A 19,493-nucleotide genomic window follows, 5' to 3' on the forward strand; every position below is an offset into this window, starting at 1 on the left:
TTGTCATTTTTGTTTGATATTTCAAAAGTATTGTATGAACATTTTGGCACAAAATTGATTCCATAATTTTGCCGGCTTGTTTACGCTATAAGCGGAAATGATTTTGTCGGACGTTTTGTCTAAAGGTTTTATTTATCGAATTTGCAACAAAAAGTAAAAATAAAAATGCTTCTCAAAATCCAGTGAGTGTGGATAGAATAAAACAGTTATTCCACTCAATCTCGTCGTCCATGAGCTGAGCTCATGTACGACGAGATTGAGTGGAATAACTGTTAATTGGTGTCTTGTAAATATCATTCCTTTGAACTTCAGATTACCAGGTGGAATTTTCTGATGGAACATGATAACCGACGACGCACCAGATGAGTAAAATAAAGGGAGCATGATAACCCCGAATCCTGAATAAGACCCTGCCAAGGTTTAATTAAAATCCGAGAGCTGTTAAAACAAAATCCGATCCAAGAATAGAGCTGTTAAAGACCTGATACTTTTGCCGCAAGGTTCGGTGTCGTCCCCCCTCCCGAGATGGCTGTAGTTGTACACAGAGAGCGAGCTGTAAACGCAAGGTTCCACATGAGCCGTTGATATATTTCGTCTAAATGCAGCAGTATGTTAAATCTCCATTTACGTCGCATGCAATTCGAACCAGATGTATAGGAATGGTATTTAGTGTCAGCATTACCTCAACAACAAGCGTGTGAGTTTTGGCAGAGCTGGTGGTGTTTAAGGTTTTAGCCGGGCATTAGTCATCTCGCTTGGTGTCTATACCAACTAAACAAACATCCTGACTGTTTTACACACAAATTTAAATCTGAGAAATGATTAACATGAGCTTCAAATGGGGAATCAGGACTTGTGTATTATTTTTGTTTATTTATTTATTTATTTTTATATATTTTTTCACATAATCGTGAAAGTGCTAGTGCTCAGCTCGGATTTAGAGTGAGAGAGGATGTTTTACTGGATCTCGTGTCTGTCTTCGTGAGTTTATGCTCCCTCGGTTTTGGCCCCATTCTGCCCTTCTGGTTGTTTATCTTCACCCCTTTTCCCTCCCTCCAGCCTCCCGGACTCAGCAGCTGTGTGTGAAGCTGGAGCCGAGGGGTTTGCTGTATGTGAAGCTGACCCTGTTGGAGCAGTGGGCGGCGCCGACGCCCCGCCTCAGCGAGCTGCCTCCCCCCTCCGTGTTTGCCGTAGAGCTGCGCCACCTGGTGGAGAAAGAGGCCTGCGTTCCCAAAGTGCCTCTCATCATACAGAAATGTGTGGCTGAGATTGAAAAACGGGGACTCAAGGTAAAATTTGGGGGGGGAAAAAAAAAACTTGAACACACACTATTTCGTCGGACCGCCCTTAGCCTTGATTATGGCACACGTTTGCTATGACATTGTTTGTTTCGACAACCTTATGCAAAGTCACGTTCATTTCCATCCAGAGTTGTTTTTAATTTCACCGAGATCTTGTCTTGGGAGACCTGAACCACTCTGTTAGTCTGCTCCAGCATCCCAAAGACTTTCAATGGGGTCAAGGTCGGAATTCTGTGATGGCCAGTTCATGTGTGAAAACGCTTCCTGAACCACTGTTTCACAATCTGGGCCTTAAAGGAGAACCGAAGTCATTTTTAAACTAGCTTTATTTCTTAATTAACGTGCTATTCAATTACATTTTCGGTTTTATTCACCTTATATCGTGACTCGTATTGGCATATTACATGACACTTATCGGCCTTTTCGGTTTTTAGCCATGCCTAATATAGTTCGTTTGGTCCACAGCAGGCGTCGCTTATCCGCGCGATCTTCACGAGACTTGTGCGAGACTTCAAACGTGAAGTGTCAGCGCCGCCATTTTGAAAACTGTTTACACAGCGGCCAGATCGCCATCTCATTCCAATTTAGATTAATTTCAAGATTTGCCAGCTTCATCAGTGATGTTGATTATTCCATATGACTTCGAACCAACGTGGAGTAGAGAAGAGATGGAAAGACGACAGGATAAGGACAAGTCCGTCGCGCTGGTATTTACGTCATTACTGTCGCACAATTAAAACGTGCCGGGTCAGGCGGCTGGTGGGTTTTCAAAATAATAAATAAATGCATGTATTTTTGTGATAAATACATATTATACTGGGCGCATTTCACACATAATCCTCACTAAGGTTTCGGACAGCGCTACAAAATGGCGTCCCTACTATATAGTGCCCTATATAGTGAGTAGGGAGCGATTTCGGACACAGGGAAAACTTCCGGCTTGATTACGTCAGCATTCGAAAGAGGGCGCGCGCGTCTTTTGACAACATTGGCAGATGTCGGTCACTTTGATTTCCGCTGTACGTTTTACTTCCGTCCTACGATGTCTCGCACAGGTCTCAGCAAATCTTGTTTACGGCCATTGCTTTGACATATGGACTGATATATTACAGAGCATATTTCAAACACTCATAACTTGCTATAGCAGTGATAAAATAGTGATCAAAAATGCATTCCGATATTTAATAAAATGAGAAATAGAATTTTGATAATAAAAATAAAAATGCCTTCAGTTCCCCTTTAATTTTATGCCTGTGCCATCAGGGAGGAAAAAAAATCCATTGTGGTGATAACCTGGTCATTCAGTACATTTCAGGTCGCCATGGGGCAGCCATGGTCTAAAGGTTTGAGAAGCAGCCTGTGGCCCTAAGGGTCACTGGTTCGATTCCCTGGACCAGCAGGAAAAATTCATTGCTAAAGTGCTCTTGAGCAAAGCACCGAACCCCCAGCTCCTCCCTCAGCGCTCTGTGTGTGTGCGCACACATGCTTGTACGTCGCTCTGGATAAGAGCGTCTGCTAAATGCCTGTCATGTGATGTAACTGAAGCAACCCCAGATCATCACACTGCCTCCAGAGGCTTGTCACGATGCATGATGGGTGCATCACTCCTTCATGAGCTTCCCGTCTTACCCTGACACACCTCATCGGACCACATGACATTGTTCCAGAGTCCAATCGTTCCAATCTTATGGACACGCAGCTGTTTAGTTCTGATCCTCTGAGTTCTCATTGCATCGTGAAAGTGGAAATGATCTTCCTTTCACTATTAAACATAGCCGTGAGTTCTATCATTTTTTTCCCTGACCACGTTTCTTCCATGTAATTGATGGTTCATCTCTATCCTTCCAGGGTTTAATAATGCATTGGACAGTTCTTAACCCAGTTCCAGTCATTTCAGCAACTCCTTAGTTGTTTTCTTTGCTTGATGCAGGCCAGTGAGCATGGAATACATCATCTGACATGGTTGTTTTTATTAAAAAAAAAAGAGAGAAGCTACTCACTGCATCAGTTAGGGTTAAAAGAATGGTTGCCAGCTGAAACACATTAATCACTGCAGTAATTATCCAATCAAAGGCTCTTATGTATTTGCTTATTTAAATCTAAACGGTGACTTTTTTTGGCCCAGCAGTGTAGTTGCAGCAGTGAAAATCCCAACCCATAGTTTAGTTTTTATATTTATTATCGACATTAAAGTTAGATGGCCTTTCGATTTCATAAAATCAGAGAAATTTAGTTCTGTAATATCTCACAAAATATCAGGCCATTCTGTTCTGTGGCTGGGAAGTTATTTAATTTGAGGGGATTAAAGCAAATAATGTGCATGAAATCGCTCGCTTCACGCAGTCAAGCAGACAGAGGAAGTCCGTGTGTGTGCGCATGCGCAGGTTTACCTTTGAGCGTGCACTGACAGTTCCATCATTCTGTCGCTAAACGAACAGCTGATCACACCGAGGTGCTCGCTGAGCGCCGATATTTATTAGTTTGGTCCTGCGTTTCCTTTCCTTCGTATATAACGTCTTTTCTTCTCGCTTTCTTTCCGTTACTGTAGTCGGTCTTTCATGTTTCATTCACACACTCACATCCTCCATTTTTCTCTCCTGTTTCAAATTTGTATCCCACAATGTCTTGCGCGAACAGGGAATGCCCACCACGTCATGCATTTTGTAGTATCTTGTATTGGGTCATGGTGAAGCAGGAAAAAATAGCGGAGAATTTAGGGCCATGTGGATCTAAATTTATTAATTATTCTATTTTAAAAAAAAAACTAATAAAAGTTTTGGAAGCCTGTGATTTCAAATTCAGTAGCTTTCGGATCCAGTAAAGAAAAATAATTGCGTGTCGGGGAAAATTCTTTTTACGACCTACACTTGAAAAATCTGAAAGGCAGTCTAGCGTTAAAGTGCATATTCTGGACCAATTTCATTTTATTTTTTTTTTATATGAAAGTATGTCCCTTTACACACTCATCCAGAAGGGTAATTTTGCACAAGACCATCTGTCTACAGCAGAAAAAAATAAAATAAAACGCGTCTGGAAAAATCCCAAGGGAGTCTGGAGCCAGATTCGTGACGTTACCTGCGGAAGCGCCAGCAGGCTGCGAGAGCTTTGCACGGTTTCAGTGCACAGCCTGTGTAGACCAAGCGCTCCCATTTCTCTCTCATTGTCCGGTCTTTTGGGAAACGATGAGTACTAATCCCATCAAGATTGGTGTTGCTCCACCCTCCGACGATACATCTGTTAACCATTTTAATAATTACGCGATAACGTTGAAGAGATTTGCAGAAAACCACCAGGTCGTTTTCTCATAAACAAACCAGTGCTGATGTAGGATTCAGAGGGAGGCGTCCCGCACGCGACGTCACGAAAATCAATGTTTGCCAGGAAATCCAAATGCCAAGTTTTTTCAGAGGCGGACCAATTCGCCTCAAATGGCTTGATTTCAACTGAATTTTTCTGGTATTGCGCAAGGGAAAAAGAAATTGCACAAAATGCAAAATGTGACAGATATTTGACCAAAGTTTAATATAAAATAGGAGAATTACATTGATCTTGCTCCTGAATTTACCCATGATATGCACTTTAATATTTTATATTTATCTAGTTATTAGCTAGCTATTGACTGCACTTTGAATTGAATGGGTTTAATCCAAACAATAACTTGGTAACTCTCTCAAAAACAAGTAGACTTAATAATATCAACTTGAATCTAAACTCTATGGCTTGAATAGCTGTAATAAATAAACAAAATATTGTTGTGTATATTGTATAATTTATTATTATATTGTATATAATAAATCTGCACTGAAGGGGAATTTATGTTACACTTAAAGGAGGTCCAGCTACAAGATGCTTGAGAATTTTTAAGTTCGTTTCTTAGACAAGGATTTTAAGATCGTTACCTTGTTGACAGTTTCAGCGTGAATCTTCCACCTTCCTCAGAACTGTCACCAGATGTCAGGTGGTGACGTGCCTTATCAGCTGATGTTACGTTACGGAGGCGTGAACGTCCCGCCTCCTTCTGTCAGGTCGCTCCCCCAGGACGGCGCTCCAGGTGTGCGACAGCGCGTACGCTCCCTCATCCCGGTTCATCGTCCTTTGTGCCCGTTTGCGTATCTCCACTGCCTCTAAAATCCAACGCTGGTATCTGTTTTCTTCAGCGCGAATGACTGGCCTCTTCCCAATTCATTATATGATTTTGTCGTTTGCAGTAGTCTGAAATGGCTGATTTTAGATTTCAGGAGGCGTGAACTACCTGTCAAATCGGGCGGGACGTTCACGCCTCCGTAACGTAACATCAGCTGATAAGGCACGTCACCACCTGACATCTGGTGACAGTTCTGAGGAAGGCGGAAGATTCTGTCAACAAGGTAACGATCTTAAAATCCTTGTCTAAGAAACGAACTTAAGAATACTTAAACAGTTAGACATAATGAACTTCCACTACATACAAGATGCTTGAGAGTGTGTGTGTGTGTGTGTGTGTGTGTGTAGGTTGTGGGTCTGTATCGTCTCTGTGGCTCTGCGGCTGTTAAGAAGGAGCTACGTGATGCGTTTGAGAAGGACAGTGCGGCTGTCGCACTTGATGAAGAGCTGTACCCTGACATCAATGTCATTACAGGTGAGCGCACTCGCGCGCGCGCACACACACGAGCACACACAGCTCGAGTTCCTCAGCGTGATGAGTCAGAGTCTATGTCTGCAGGTATTCTGAAGGATTATCTGCGTGAGCTGCCATCACCGCTCATCACACGGACTCTGTACGAGGTGGTCCTGGAGGCCATGTGTGTGAGACCAGCGAGCAGGAATGACGACACACACAGATCACACAACACCGTCACCCTGCTGCAGTGTTTACCTGAACCAGAGCGGGTACTGTATCTGTCAATCAGTCTGTGTTTGTCACGGTGTGCGAGTGAGTGTTTGTTCTCTTATGCCTGATCGTGTGTGTGTGCACTCTCTCCAGGCCACACTCTCTCTCCTGTTGGATCATCTGAGTCTGGTGGCCTCCTTCAGCGACTGTAATCTGATGACATGTCAGAACCTTGCTGTGTGTTTCGGTCCTGTTCTGCTCACTCCAACGCAGGACTCCTGGAAAGGGGCGGGGCCTGCCATTTTCCCATCAGCCCCTGCAGGACCCGGAAGCAGCCTGGCAGGAAGAAGCTTCACACAGCAGAGCATGGAGATGGCCAGCGCTGTGGACTTCAAGCGGCACATCGAGGCTCTGCACTATCTGCTGCAGCTCTGGCCGAGTGAGTGAGAGCTTCACATCTTTCACTTCACGTCTTTCATCGCAGCTTCCGAAATCGCACAATGACCATCAGCCTGCAGTGAAATAACATCCACACGCACACCTGCTTTTTTTATTTAGTTATTATTATTATTTTTTTAATATTGTTGGCCTGCTTTCAGACCCTCTGAACGACATGAGTGTTAATTGGTAAAGCGTTGCTTAAACACTTCACGCCTGTCAGTGATAACGGCTGCTGTTTTTATTCCTGCCACATGCCTCGTGCACACAGCTGGACTTTGGGCTTCTCTGTCCAGCTGTGGAGGATTTGTACAGCAGATCAAGCACAAAACATGCTGCGTGCATGTGTGCGTGTTAATGCGATTATACACACTTTTATCTGTACCAGACATAACAAGAAATCCTTGACAGCTCTGTCTGTTTGTTTGTATTCCTTTTTTTTTTTTAATTATACCAACACAAAGGCTGTACAAATTAAAAAAAATAAAAAATACGCCAATAGACAGACAGTAGTGCATAAACAGTGAATGCGAGATGTGTAATGAAAAAGGGAAGAGGTAGATTTTTAAAGTGCAAATTAAATCCTTAAGTGATTATAGAGTATCAGTGATTTGTAGTATACTGTATACGTTGCAGGTCAAATCCGTTCTCAGGTTAAACCTGTATTCAACCGAGGCTGAATTGGTGAACCACATTTTACCCAGGTTAAATACAATACCTTGCAAAAGTATTCCTCCCCCTTGGTGTTTGTCCTGTTTCATCACATTACAAGCTGGAATTAAAATGGATTTTTGGAGGGTTAGAACCATTTGATTTATACAACATGCCGACCACTTTAAAGGTGCAAATTATTGTTTTATAGTGACGCAAACAATAATTAAGATGAAAAAAAAGAAATCTGGAGTGTGCATAAGTATTCACCCCCAAAGTCGATACTTTGTAGAGCCACCTTTTGCTGCAATTACAGCTGCAAGTCTCTTGGGGTATGTCTCTATTAGCTTAGCACATCTAGCCATTGCGATTGTTGCCCATTCCTCAAGCAAAACTGCTCCAACTCCTTCAAGTTAGATGAGTTGCATTGGTGTACAGCAATCTTCAAGTTATGCCACAGATTCTCAATTGGATTGAGGTCTGGGCTTTGATTAGGCCATTCCAAGACATTTAAATGTTTCCCTTTAAACCACTCCAGTGTAGCTTTAGCAGTATGTTTAGGGTCATTGTCCTGCTGGACTGTGAACCTTCGTCCCAGTCTCAAACTTCTGGCCAACTGAAACAGGTTAACCTCCAGAATTGCCCTGTATTTAGTGCCATCCATCTTTCCTTCAGTCCTGACCAGCTTTCCTGTCCCTGCAGATGAAAAACATCCCCACAGCATGATGATGCCACCACCATGCTTCACTGTAGGGATGGTGTTCTCAAGGTGTTGGGTTTGCACTGCACATGGTATTTCCCATGATGACCAAAGACATGCAGATTAAGTACAATGGGGCCACTGTAATTGGTGCAAGCTGTAGTGGTTTCCCAGCCCTAATGTCTGTATATATCTCGCTATGGCAAAGCTAATTAAATTTTTTTTAAAAATTCAATTTTAATCTCCTTTGACCAGAGAATCTTCTTCCATGTGTTTGGGGAGTCTGCAACATGCTATTGGGCAAACTCCAAACGTGATTTTTTTTCTTTAGGTAATAGCTTTTTTTCTGGCCACTCTTCCATAAAGCCCTGCTCTGTGGAGTGTACGGCTTAAAGTGGTCGTATGGACAGATACTCCCATCTCCGCTGTGGATCTTTGCAGCTCCTTCAATGTTATCATTGGTATCTTTGTTGCATCTCTGATTAATGCCCTCCTTGCCCGGTCTGTGAGTTTTGGTGGGCAGGGCTTTCTCTTGTCAGGTTTGTAGTGGTGCCATGCTCTTTCCATTTTGCTATAATGGATTTAATGGTGCTCCGTGGGATATTCAAAGTTTGGGATATTTTTTATAACCCAACCCTGATCTATACTTCTCCACAACTTTGTCTCTGACCTGTTTGGAGGCTTCTTGGTTCTCATGTTGCTTGCTTAGTAGTCTTGCAGAGTCAGGGTCCTTCCAGAACAGGGTGCTTTTATACAGACATCATGTGACAGATCATGTGACACTTTGATTGCACACAGGTGGATCTTTAATCAACTAATTATGTGACTTATGAAGTGAATTGGTTGGACCAGCTCTTATTTAGGGGTTTCATACGAAAGGGGGTGAATACTTATGCACACTCCAGATTTCTGTTTTTTCATTTTCATTATTGTTTGTGTCCCAATAAAAAAAAAACAATTTGCACCTTTAAAGTGGTAGGCTTGTTGTGTAAATCAAATGCATGGATTCAAGTTTTCCGTCGCTACGACGGATTTCCGTCAACTGGGAGCGCTAAAGGTCAATAATGAGATTGATGCAGATCCGACAAAGAAAAAAAAAGGGGGGGGGGGGGTAGGCCCATAGGTCTGACACCGACGTGATTTAGAACTTCACCAAGCTGCTGTGATTGCCTGTTGTTGAACCCTTTCTTGTGCTATGTTTGAGTATATGTAAAGGAATAAGTTGTTGCGCTAGATAGGCCTAAATAAATAAATACAGCCTATGCTACTGTCTAGTCCCGGGGAGGCTTGGCATAGGCAGCGAGCCGCGGTGCTCGGCTTGAGTTTCGTTTCTATCGGCGGCTCCAGCCCGACTTTGCACGCTTGTAACTTGGCCAGGGGAGGTCCCAGCCTCTCCAAACTTGGCAGCCAGCGACCTCTGCCCTCTCCCCAACGAACCAGCGCTGCCAGGGCAGGCCAGCCCCACGCCTCGGGACGCGATTCACCCCGAGGCGAGCCGCGGTGCTCCGCATCAGTTTCCTTTTAATGGCGGCTCCACTGATGAAACAATCTGGCTGTCCTACTACTAGGCAACTACTTGCCTATTGTAGTAGTAGTAATAATAATAATAATAATGATATTTGCCTATTGAAATGTGATCAGGTAAAAAAATCTAAACAGCCCTGTTGAAGCCGCAGCAAGATCTATGTTATTAAGCCTTTTGTAGGTTAAACAGGCTTCGGCAGACAATGTTCTGGAAAGGCTGTGTTTTTCTTTGGTTTGATTAGCCTACGATTTAATCTTTAAACATTATGGTTTCAGCAGTTCGCTTAAATATTGGAGGCTGCAGAGTCGGGCTGCAAGATTTCCCGACACTTGTTTAAGATGCCAAGCTTCATAGTAAGGAGAAAATAATTCCACAGTATTTAGTGCCTCGTCAGTCTCAAAAATTAATAGTGAAGGACCAACGCAAATTAAGTCCCAAAAAAACATCTCGTAGGCCTATATTTTACATTTTCAAAAAAGTCCGGAATTGGAAGTCAGTCAGTGGAGTGTAATGAAGTGTCTCATTCACTCAGCACAAAAGGTCAGAAAACAGTGGAAGCCAATACTCCGAAGCTCAAAATTCAGGAAAGTGGCTCCGGTGTCGCAAGTGCACAAGAACAGTTATTTGAAAGTTAACCTAATGAATTTGTGCGTGCGCGTGCGATTTCATGAAGAACCGGGACAGTTGGCATTCGGTGAAAGATTCACGCCTATGACTCATTATATTCACGCGCGCCCTCTCGCCCACTGTCGCTTCGTTTTCCCGATTTACACGCGTGTCTGAAGATGGAGTTTTCAGAAATCTCCACTCTACCCCGAGTTTGCGAAAGTAGCTGTTTTCAGTGACTGAAACCTCCGTATACAGGACCAGTCAAAGGAAGGAATCATTTAGTAAACTTTAAAATGTTAATCAAACCAAAATATGTTTTAGATTCTTAAAGTAGGCACCTTTTGCTTTGATTACAGCTTTGCACGCTCTTGACATTCTCTCAATCAGCTTCATGAGGTCATCACTCGAAATGGTTTTCCAACAGTCTTGAAGGAGTTCCCAGAGGTGCTGAGCACTCGTTGGCTGCTTTGCTTTCACTCTGCGGTTCAACTCATCCCAAACTTTTTCAGACTGACTGACCTTCATTTCTTAAAGTAATGATGGACAGTCGTTTTTCTTTACTTAGTTGAGTAGTTCTTGGCATAATATGGATTAGAGCAGGACTCAAATAGGGCCATTCACTGTATACCAACTCTACCTCTTCACAACACAACTGATGGTCTCAAACACATTAAGAGGTCAAGAAATTCAAGAAATTAACTCTTGACAAGGCACAGCTGTAAACTGAAGGCCATTCCAGGTGACTACCTCGTAAAGCTGACTGAGGAAATGCCAAGATGTGCAAAGCTGTCATCGAAGCAGAAGGTGCCTAGTTTGAAGAATCTAAAATATAAAACATATTCTGGTTTGATTAACACTTTTTTTTTTTTTTTTTGTTTACCAAATAATTCCATATATATATTTCTTCATAATGTCGATGACTTTAGTATTAATCTACAATTCAGAAAATTTTAAAATAATGAAAAACCACTGAATTAGAGGCATTTCCAAACTTTTGACTGGTACTGTAGGTGTGAATGAGAGGTGCAACCGAATAAATAAATATGCGTCTTTTTTATCCGGCTACATGTAGGCTATCACTGCGCAAAGCCTCTAATGTTGAAATGGTAGTAATATTTGTTAAAATAATAGTAGGCTAATTTCCACATTAATTGGTAAAATGGCCCAAGGGATGTGATGGGGGGATGGCCGTTTTATAAGGGGGATGATTTGAGATTTTTATTTCAGAAGGGGGATGCCTCCCCCCACATCCCCCCTCAACTTGAGTGCTGCGTATAAGGCCACCTGACATAGGCCCTTCGATTTCCATCACTAGAGTGCGTCAAATTACTTTCGGTTTTGCCAACATGGACACGCTTCTTTTAAATGAAGGCACAGATGTGTCAGACATCGACAAAATGGTAAAGAATAAGTGGAGATGGGCTTGGCGAAATGAAATGGGCGATAATGGCAAGCTCCTGCTGCTGTGCCAAGGAAAAAGAAACAAAAACAGGCATCAGGTGTTGCCAAACTAGATGCCTTTGGCTTCACTGCGAAGAAGCAGAAAAAGTGAACTTTCACTTGACTTTTCTTGTTTCCTGGCTTTATTTCAACAGATTTTCCTATTTTTCTTTCTGTTCCACTCTTTTGAAAGCATGGTTCAAGTTCGACTGCACTTGCACTTTTCTCTTAACCACTGTTGTGCATTACTAAAGTATTATTGAAATAAATTTGCACTTTGCGCTGAAAACTTGATGTTTCATCATTTATAGCCAGTAATGACAATAAAGTCTTGCCTTAGCTTTAGTCATTGTTAAAATTACGTCAATGTACTATAAGTAGGGGCCGAGGGGATAATGGACAACACGGCGTTTAAAATTTGACGCATCGCTGACGTGGTAGGGGCCAACGACATGGAGCTTTTTTTTTTCAGTCAGATGATTTTTTTTTTTTTTTTTACTTTAATCCATGCAAATGGTGCTAACCTTCCAAAAATCCATTTTAATTCCAGCTTGTAATGCGACAAAACAGGACAAACACCAAGGGGGAGGAATACTTTTGCAAGGGACTGTATGTAGACAGCATTCAATCTGGGTTAAATTTATCATTTTTGTATGTTTTGAGACAGTTAGCTTTTTGTTAAGGTTTGGTTTAGGGTCAGGGGTTTACGTTAGGTTTTGGGTTATGATTAGGGTTCGGGTGAAGGTTAGGCTTAGGGGTTAGGATAGGGTTATGATTAAGGTTAGGGTTTGCTTGCGCAACACATCCGCAAAATAGTCACGGTAGAGTGGGGCCTGTTACCCTCTAAAGATATTGGCTGAGGCGAATCTGGGACCAAATGTTCGTAATAATACAAAGAAATATGGGAGAATTTACAATGTTAACCTGCGTAGTGTAGTGCTAAACACTGTGGGTTACAGATCTGGAGGGTATGAGTTCAAATCTTGGTGAGTACAATAAAAATTCTTTATTTCATTGTGATTTGTTGAGTGTTTGTAGAGAGGTAGTTGAGAAGGTACGACATCAAGGGAAGGGAGTCCAAGTGATGAGGACCAGAGAGGGGAGGTTAGTGGGTAGAGAGAGAGTGTGAGAGAAGATGAAAATTTCCATTTTCTTTTTTTATTTATTCATTTATTTTTTTAATCCCCCCCCAAAAAAATCTCTTTAGACAGTTGAACCTCGATTGAATACACATTTTACCTCTGCAAAATGTGGTTCACCAATTCGATCTTGGTTGAATACAGGTTTAACCTAAGACTGGATTTAACCTGCAGCATGTACTCTGTACCAGTCAAAAGTTTATACACCCCTGTTCATTCATAGTTTTTGGTTTTTTTTGTATGATCATCTTCTACACTGCAACTTATACATGCCTTCATCTCTAGTAGGGTTGATTACTGCAATGACCTTTTCACAGGCCTCCCAAAAAAGACCATCAAACGACTTCAGGTGATTCAAAATGCAGCGGCTAGGGTTCTCACACGAACAAAAAGAACAGGGCACATTACTCCAATTCTAAGGTCCCTTCACTGGCTTCCAGTAAGCTACAGAATTGACTTTAAAGCATTGCTGCTGGTGTACAAATCTCTAAATGGTACAGGGCCCAATTACCTCTCTGATATGTTGCAGCGGCCTAACCCGATCAGATCTACCAGATCGCAGCAGAAAAATTTACTGTTAAAACCTGTTGTTAAAACAAAGTGTGGTGAAGCAGCTTTTAGCTACTATGCAGTACAGCTATGGAACCAACTGCCAGAGGACATTAAAAATGCTCCTGCTGTTGGCAGCTTCAAATCTAGACTAAAGACCAAGCTGTTTTCAGATGCTTTCTGCTAACTGATAAATATCATCATCTTTACATGTTTTAAACTTTACTTAACTTTTACAGTCTCTGCATGTTTTAAACTTTACTTAACTTTTATTCTATTTTATTCTGCTGTTTTTTTTACTGAACTTTTACTTCATTTTATTATTTTATTTCTACTATTGTTTAATTCTTATTTTTCTTCCCCATTTATTTTATGTAATTTTATTTTATATTGTTTACTGTTTTGCTTTTACTTCTGTAAAGCACATTGAACTGCCACTGTGTATGAAATGTGCTATATAAATAAACTTGCCTTGCCTTGCAGAATAATACTAAAAACACCAAAATTCTGAAACAACATATGGAAAACACAGGGAACTATGTGACATAAAGTGTTTATTAAAAATAATAATAATAATAATAATAATAATATTTTAGATTCTTCAAAGTAAACGCCGTTTAACCTCGCGCCCCCCTTTTTTTTTTTTTTACTTTTCGATTATCTGGAGCATCCTTGAGACAGGTCCCTTTGAATGAGTGGTTACTATAGAATCAATAATATCTGAGAATGAGAGCATTAATATCAATCCCAGATATAAAATTACAGCCAACATCACTGTCCAAGCTGCTGTGACAGAAAATGTATCAAAACCTTCAAACCAATCCGCTTCAGGAATTCAACAGTGTATAAATTTTACTCTCCGATGCATTCAATACTCCAAATAATGTGTGTATATACACTACCGTTCAAAAGTTTGGGGTCACTTTGAAATGTCCTTATTTTTGAAAGAAAAGCACTGTTCTTTTCAATGAAGATGACTTTAAACTAATCAGAAATCCACTCTATACATTGCTAATGTGCTAAATGACTATTCTAGCTGCAAATGTCTGGTTTTTGGTGCAATATCTCCATAGGTGTATAGAGGTCCATTTCCAGCAACTCTCACTCCAGTGTTCTAATGGTACAATGTGTTTGCTCATTGCCTCAGAAGGCTAATGGATGATTAGAAAACCCTTGTACAATCATGTTAGCACAGCTGAAAACAGTTTAGCTCTTTAGAGAAGCTATAAAACTGACCTTCCTTTGAGCAGATTGAGGTGGGGTTTACATTAGACCGTATCAGCGGATCATCAGATTAACGTTTTTAAAACGATTAGCGTGCACACAGCAACGCCAATACACGATTCGCGTGCACACAGCAACGCCAATACACGGATACGCTCGGCTCCGTAGGCATCCTGCGCTCCAAATCACTCCGCCCTGAACAGCGAGTGCCCTCTGGAGGGTGCGCACTCCGGCCCTGCGCAGCTCACAGAGCGCGCGAGTGAAGTGCACGAGCAGTGATTCGGGACTGAGCCGCTGTGTGTGAGATCTCAGTGCATGTCGGGCATGCGCGTCACTTACCACTTGCAAGTGGAAGGATGGCAAGCCTAAAGACAATCATAACTACACAATGGGCAGTATTTGCATCAGTATTTGCAGTATTTTCATACTTTTATACTCTTTAATGAAAGGTGATACAAGGCGGAAGTCCGCGCCGTTTTTCAGCAGTCGCGTCACATGACCAACGCCAGCGAATCAGAAAGGTGGATGTCACAGTGACGTTGTCCAATGACGACGCCAGCTAGAGCTCAGCACAGCGTATCCACGTATCTCAATGTTTACACAGCACCGGACCAGACACGATCTGGATTGAATACGTGGACCCTGGTGGATTCCCGTTTCCAGGCGTTTTAATGTAAATGGACAGTGCATCCGCAAAGAAAACGAGACAGATACGGTCTAATGTAAACTTGGCCTGAGTTTCTGGAGCATCACATTTGTGGGGTCGATTAAATGCTCAAAATTGCCAGAAAAATGTCTCGACTATATTTTCGATTCATTTTACAACTTATGGTGGTAAATAAAAGTGTGACTTTTCATGGAAAACACAAAATTTTCTGGGTGACCCCAAACTTTTGAACGGTAGTGTATGTAATAACGTATAATCTCTTTTTTAAAAAATAAAATAAAATGATTGTAAATGCTTCCTTCCTTTAACAAAAAATTTCTCCGACAGTTCCAACAGGAAGAGGGACGGATCAAACACCCTACCGTTCAGAGGATGAAGAGGCTCCTCCTCCTTCCTCCCAGAATTCCCTGCAGCGTTATCCTCATCGCCCATCATTACGCGTGGAGCTGCCGTTACCACAGGACGTAGCGGTGGTGTCACGCAGGGGGCGGGGCCGTCTGGAAAGCCCACCCTGTAATCGCTATGCTGGCGACTGGAGCGTGTGTGGGCGGGACTTCCTGACCAACGACGATGCTGATTACGACGAGGTGGCAGGCAGCGAGAGCGACGAGGAAGAGGAGAAGAAGAAGGACTGGGCGTACACGGACGATTTTGCGCTGGACTTTGACGCGCCGTTTACATGCAGACTGAGTCTGAAAGACTTTGATAATCTAATTTCAGATCTGGAGCGTGAACTCGCCAAACAGATCAACATCTGCCTCTGAGCACCGCCTCCATCTAAACCCTGCGTCTGCACTGCATTGAAGTCATTCAACAGGAAATGGAGTTAAATATGCGCCATATAGAAAGCAACAGTTAGCTCAGACGGTGTTGATCAGCCAAGACATGATGTGCCTCGAAACATGGAGTGCGCTTATTTTTTAAATTTTTTAAAACGATTGGCTTCAGTTTAGTGCTGTGACAAATCGTCAAACCAAATCAAAAAGCTCACATTGCAATAATCTCAGACACGTATGCTTTTTTTTTTTGACACTTTACAGCACACTGAGGTCCTTTTCGTCAATTTTTAAAGACAGCACAGAGCTAAAAACGGTCGTCGCAGCAGCCATCTTGAAATCCTTCTTCAGCACATAATTTGGTATCAACAAAACCATTAGACCCTACCAAAAAAAATGGAAGACTTAATGCTACTTTTGGATGACTTGGATGATAAGCTGCATTTTTGTTGTTTTTTTTGAACATTTTATGAAATTTGAATATTATCAAGGCAAACATTTGAAATAATATTGGCTTCCTTTTTTTTTTTGGTGGTATGTCAGATATATTCCATTCAGCTAGCATGATATTGAACGAGTTGAAGATGAGTAGCTGAATGGAATATATCTGATATACCAGAAAAAAAGCCAGCCAGTATTATTATTATTATTATTATTATTATACATTCCTTTCGGGCGTTCAACACGTCTTTTCTCTTTCAAAATTCTCTCAGAATCTTCCGTATTTAACAAACCAAACCTGGTGGCCATTTTGTTTATAAATTGTCCCAGTCGCTCCCTCGCTAGTGCGGAAGTTTTACGTCTCTGTTGTGTGACGTCATGTCTTGACAACCATGCAATATCGTAAACCATATTCAACCCTCATTCTCCATTGGGTAGAGTGACGTAATATACAGTACGTAGGATAAGCAATATGCTAACAATATTGCATGCTATCAAACCAAAAATGAATGAAAGCCGGCAGAAGGGAATAGAACACATTTTTATTCCGTCAAAAAAAGTGTCCTGTATGTGTAATAATTAGGCATGCAGTCTGCACAGTGCTAAACTGGAGGCTGTAAGTTTCCTGTTCCAGAAGAGAAAAGAAAGCAAGCTTCAGACACATTTTCATGTCTTGGCTGATTGGAGCAAGTACATAATTAAAGACCTGTTGCTGGAAAAGTGCACCGTAGAACGTACAGGCGTTCACGTGGGCGGTTTAATGATGAACGTTGACGACAAGCAGGTTCTTCTGCTTTAGTAAAGTGTGAAGTTATATTTAATAGAGTACCCAGACAGAGGTAGGTGTGTGTGGGGTTGGGTTGGGGGGCAAGTCAAATCCTGCAGAGTCTCAGAAGCACAAAGTTTAGGTTTCATTCCCAACACAATACAACATCTAAAGTTCATCTAAAAAGAACCGAGTATCAACTCCTTGTCGTCGGGATTCCTCTGATAACTTCTGGTCTGATGTCATTGTCATCGCAATAATCCTCAAAATCATAGTGATGCACCCCAGCTGCTTAAAACAACACCATCATTTCTACATATAAGGTCAGGATTCACTCACACTGCATTATTGACTGCAGTTAGTACACTTTTTTTTCCCCCTCTCTCCACCATTTATTATACGTACGTTTCCTGGGGAGTTTCCGAGCGGTTTGAAGTGAAGTTATGGCATGTCACGAACACAGCGCTTGCTAGAAGGCACAATCCTGTCTCACAGTCCAAATTACTAGCTCTGTTTAAGCAGGAAACATTCAGTGATTCTTCCGTTCGGAAATGACTACCTTCAGGTAGTATGAGAGCATCGTAACATTATTAATACTCAAAGATTATGTGGATGTTTGCACATCCACTGTTCCCTTTAGGAGGCAGCTGATTAGACAGGTTTCCGTTTGGAAAGCTAATTACTAAGGTTAAGATCTTTTAGTCAAATTTGTAGGCTTGATCACATTTTTTCCTTTTACTGGATTGTCATGAAAGGCAAAACATTTAATTGACGAGTTAACTTGAGTAGACTGATGAGATTGTGCCAGCTCATAAAGCGAAGTGCCTTGCACGGTAAGGTGAGACAAGCGATGTCATGCCCCCATCGTGTTGTCTCTCTGGACCTCCAGACCTGATGCCAAGTGGTGCACAGAAGTGCCACAGACCTGACGGGTATGGAACTTGCCCCGCACCGACACTTGACTTGCCGAGTGAGTGATGCCATCCGTTGGCCATTTGAGTGGCTCTTCCACATGCCACTTCCACATGCCACATGCCACATGGTGGTGTGCCATTGACCCTGTTGGGTTTATCTGCCACATCGCACCAAAAAGCGCCCTGCTGCCTGTGCCTTATTGGTGATGTACTATTTAACCCATAGCTGGAACCCAGGCAGGTGCTACCACTCCGGGTCAGAGCGGACCTGGGAGTAATGGTGATTAAGGTGTAAACTCCACTTTCCCCAGTACTCAAGTCCTCCCGGACCTGAGACTCACCACCGGTTGCAGTTTAAAGTCATACCCAGGACCAGGAGGTTGTGTCACTGGAATAACAAGTGGCACATTCCAGTTTGAAGTGTTTTCTTTCTATTATACTAGAAAAAATTGCCAACACTAACAATTTGTCGCTATTAAAGAACATACAGTAAATATATCCACGCATAGGTACAGTTAGTTTTGAGAAGCATCCAAGAGTCAAGTTAGTTCCTGTTATCAATTACATTATAGCAGCTATAAACGGTCATTCCTTCACCAGCCCCTTTCTCTTTCTATCTTGGAGTGAGACAGAAAACGCATCTTATCCTGTGAACAAGAAACCTAGTCAGAAAATGAGCATGTTAATATAAACGTCTAAGCGCTGTGGTATGAAACCAAAATACGAAACGTTAGACGAATGTTCAGTCTGTCGTTTTAGCATGGTGGTCACCATTAAAAATGATCTCTTAATTTTTTCTATATCTGTATGTGTCAGAGGGCAGACAGCGTTTTCCTCCGAGTGTGTTCCTCAGCCTTGTACCACAGCACGGTTGAGTTCACAAATCTGATTGTTTGGTCAGAAGATGTGCTTATTTTTGTATACCAGCACCACTTGGACAGTCGTTTGCAATAAGTTGAGGTCACTGCGCCTGTTCAAATACATTGTTTCTATAGTCACCGCTTTCCTCGGAGTGTGATGGACACAGCCCCATAGAGGCTTTGCACCGTCATGTGACCCCTATAGCAACGGTAACTATGCCACCATGACAGGAGGCAGCTTGTAGTGCTTCATTCAGATGAGTTAGTTGTTATTGATCAGTATGGGAAGGTTTTGCATCATTTTTGGATGTGCAGATCGTTCTGAATGAAACACAGACATCAGATTTTTTTTAATTTACCCAAAGTAATTCATCAGGGGGAAAAAAACTAGAGAGGTTTCTAAACGTAGACGGGAAAAAAACATTTAGTGGGACTCTGTGTTGAACGGAGAGGTCAAAAACCCAATGGTATGCTCACTTAATTTCCATGAAGGTAAGAATTTTTAAAAAATAATAATTAAAGAACTGCAGCGTGGTGCTCATTCTTATACAGTGAAGTGAAGATGAGCAGCACAGTGGCTCGGCACAGCCTCACCTTCACTGAAATCCATTTTTTAAGATGGAATTAAGTTCTGAATTTTTTTTTTTGGAATTCTTACCTTCATGGAAATGAAGTGAGCATAC

At 42.0% G+C, this 19,493-nt stretch overlaps 1 protein-coding gene across 1 annotated transcript in view; it reads left to right on the forward strand.

The window, feature by feature from the left end:
- Nucleotides 1-19,259, forward strand: part of LOC132898584 (rho GTPase-activating protein SYDE1) — a 75,688-nt gene extending 56,429 nt beyond the window's left edge. The window contains 5 exon segments of the mRNA XM_060940298.1: nucleotides 1,060-1,289; nucleotides 5,793-5,919; nucleotides 6,004-6,170; nucleotides 6,265-6,550; nucleotides 15,381-19,259. Coding sequence (XP_060796281.1) covers nucleotides 1,060-1,289; nucleotides 5,793-5,919; nucleotides 6,004-6,170; nucleotides 6,265-6,550; nucleotides 15,381-15,817 — 1,247 coding nt within the window. The 3' untranslated portion in view covers nucleotides 15,818-19,259.
- Nucleotides 19,260-19,493: the final 234 nt, after the last annotated feature.

This window comes from Neoarius graeffei, chromosome 14 (genome assembly GCF_027579695.1).
Source record: "Neoarius graeffei isolate fNeoGra1 chromosome 14, fNeoGra1.pri, whole genome shotgun sequence".
Classification (NCBI taxonomy): Eukaryota; Metazoa; Chordata; class Actinopteri; order Siluriformes; family Ariidae; genus Neoarius; species Neoarius graeffei.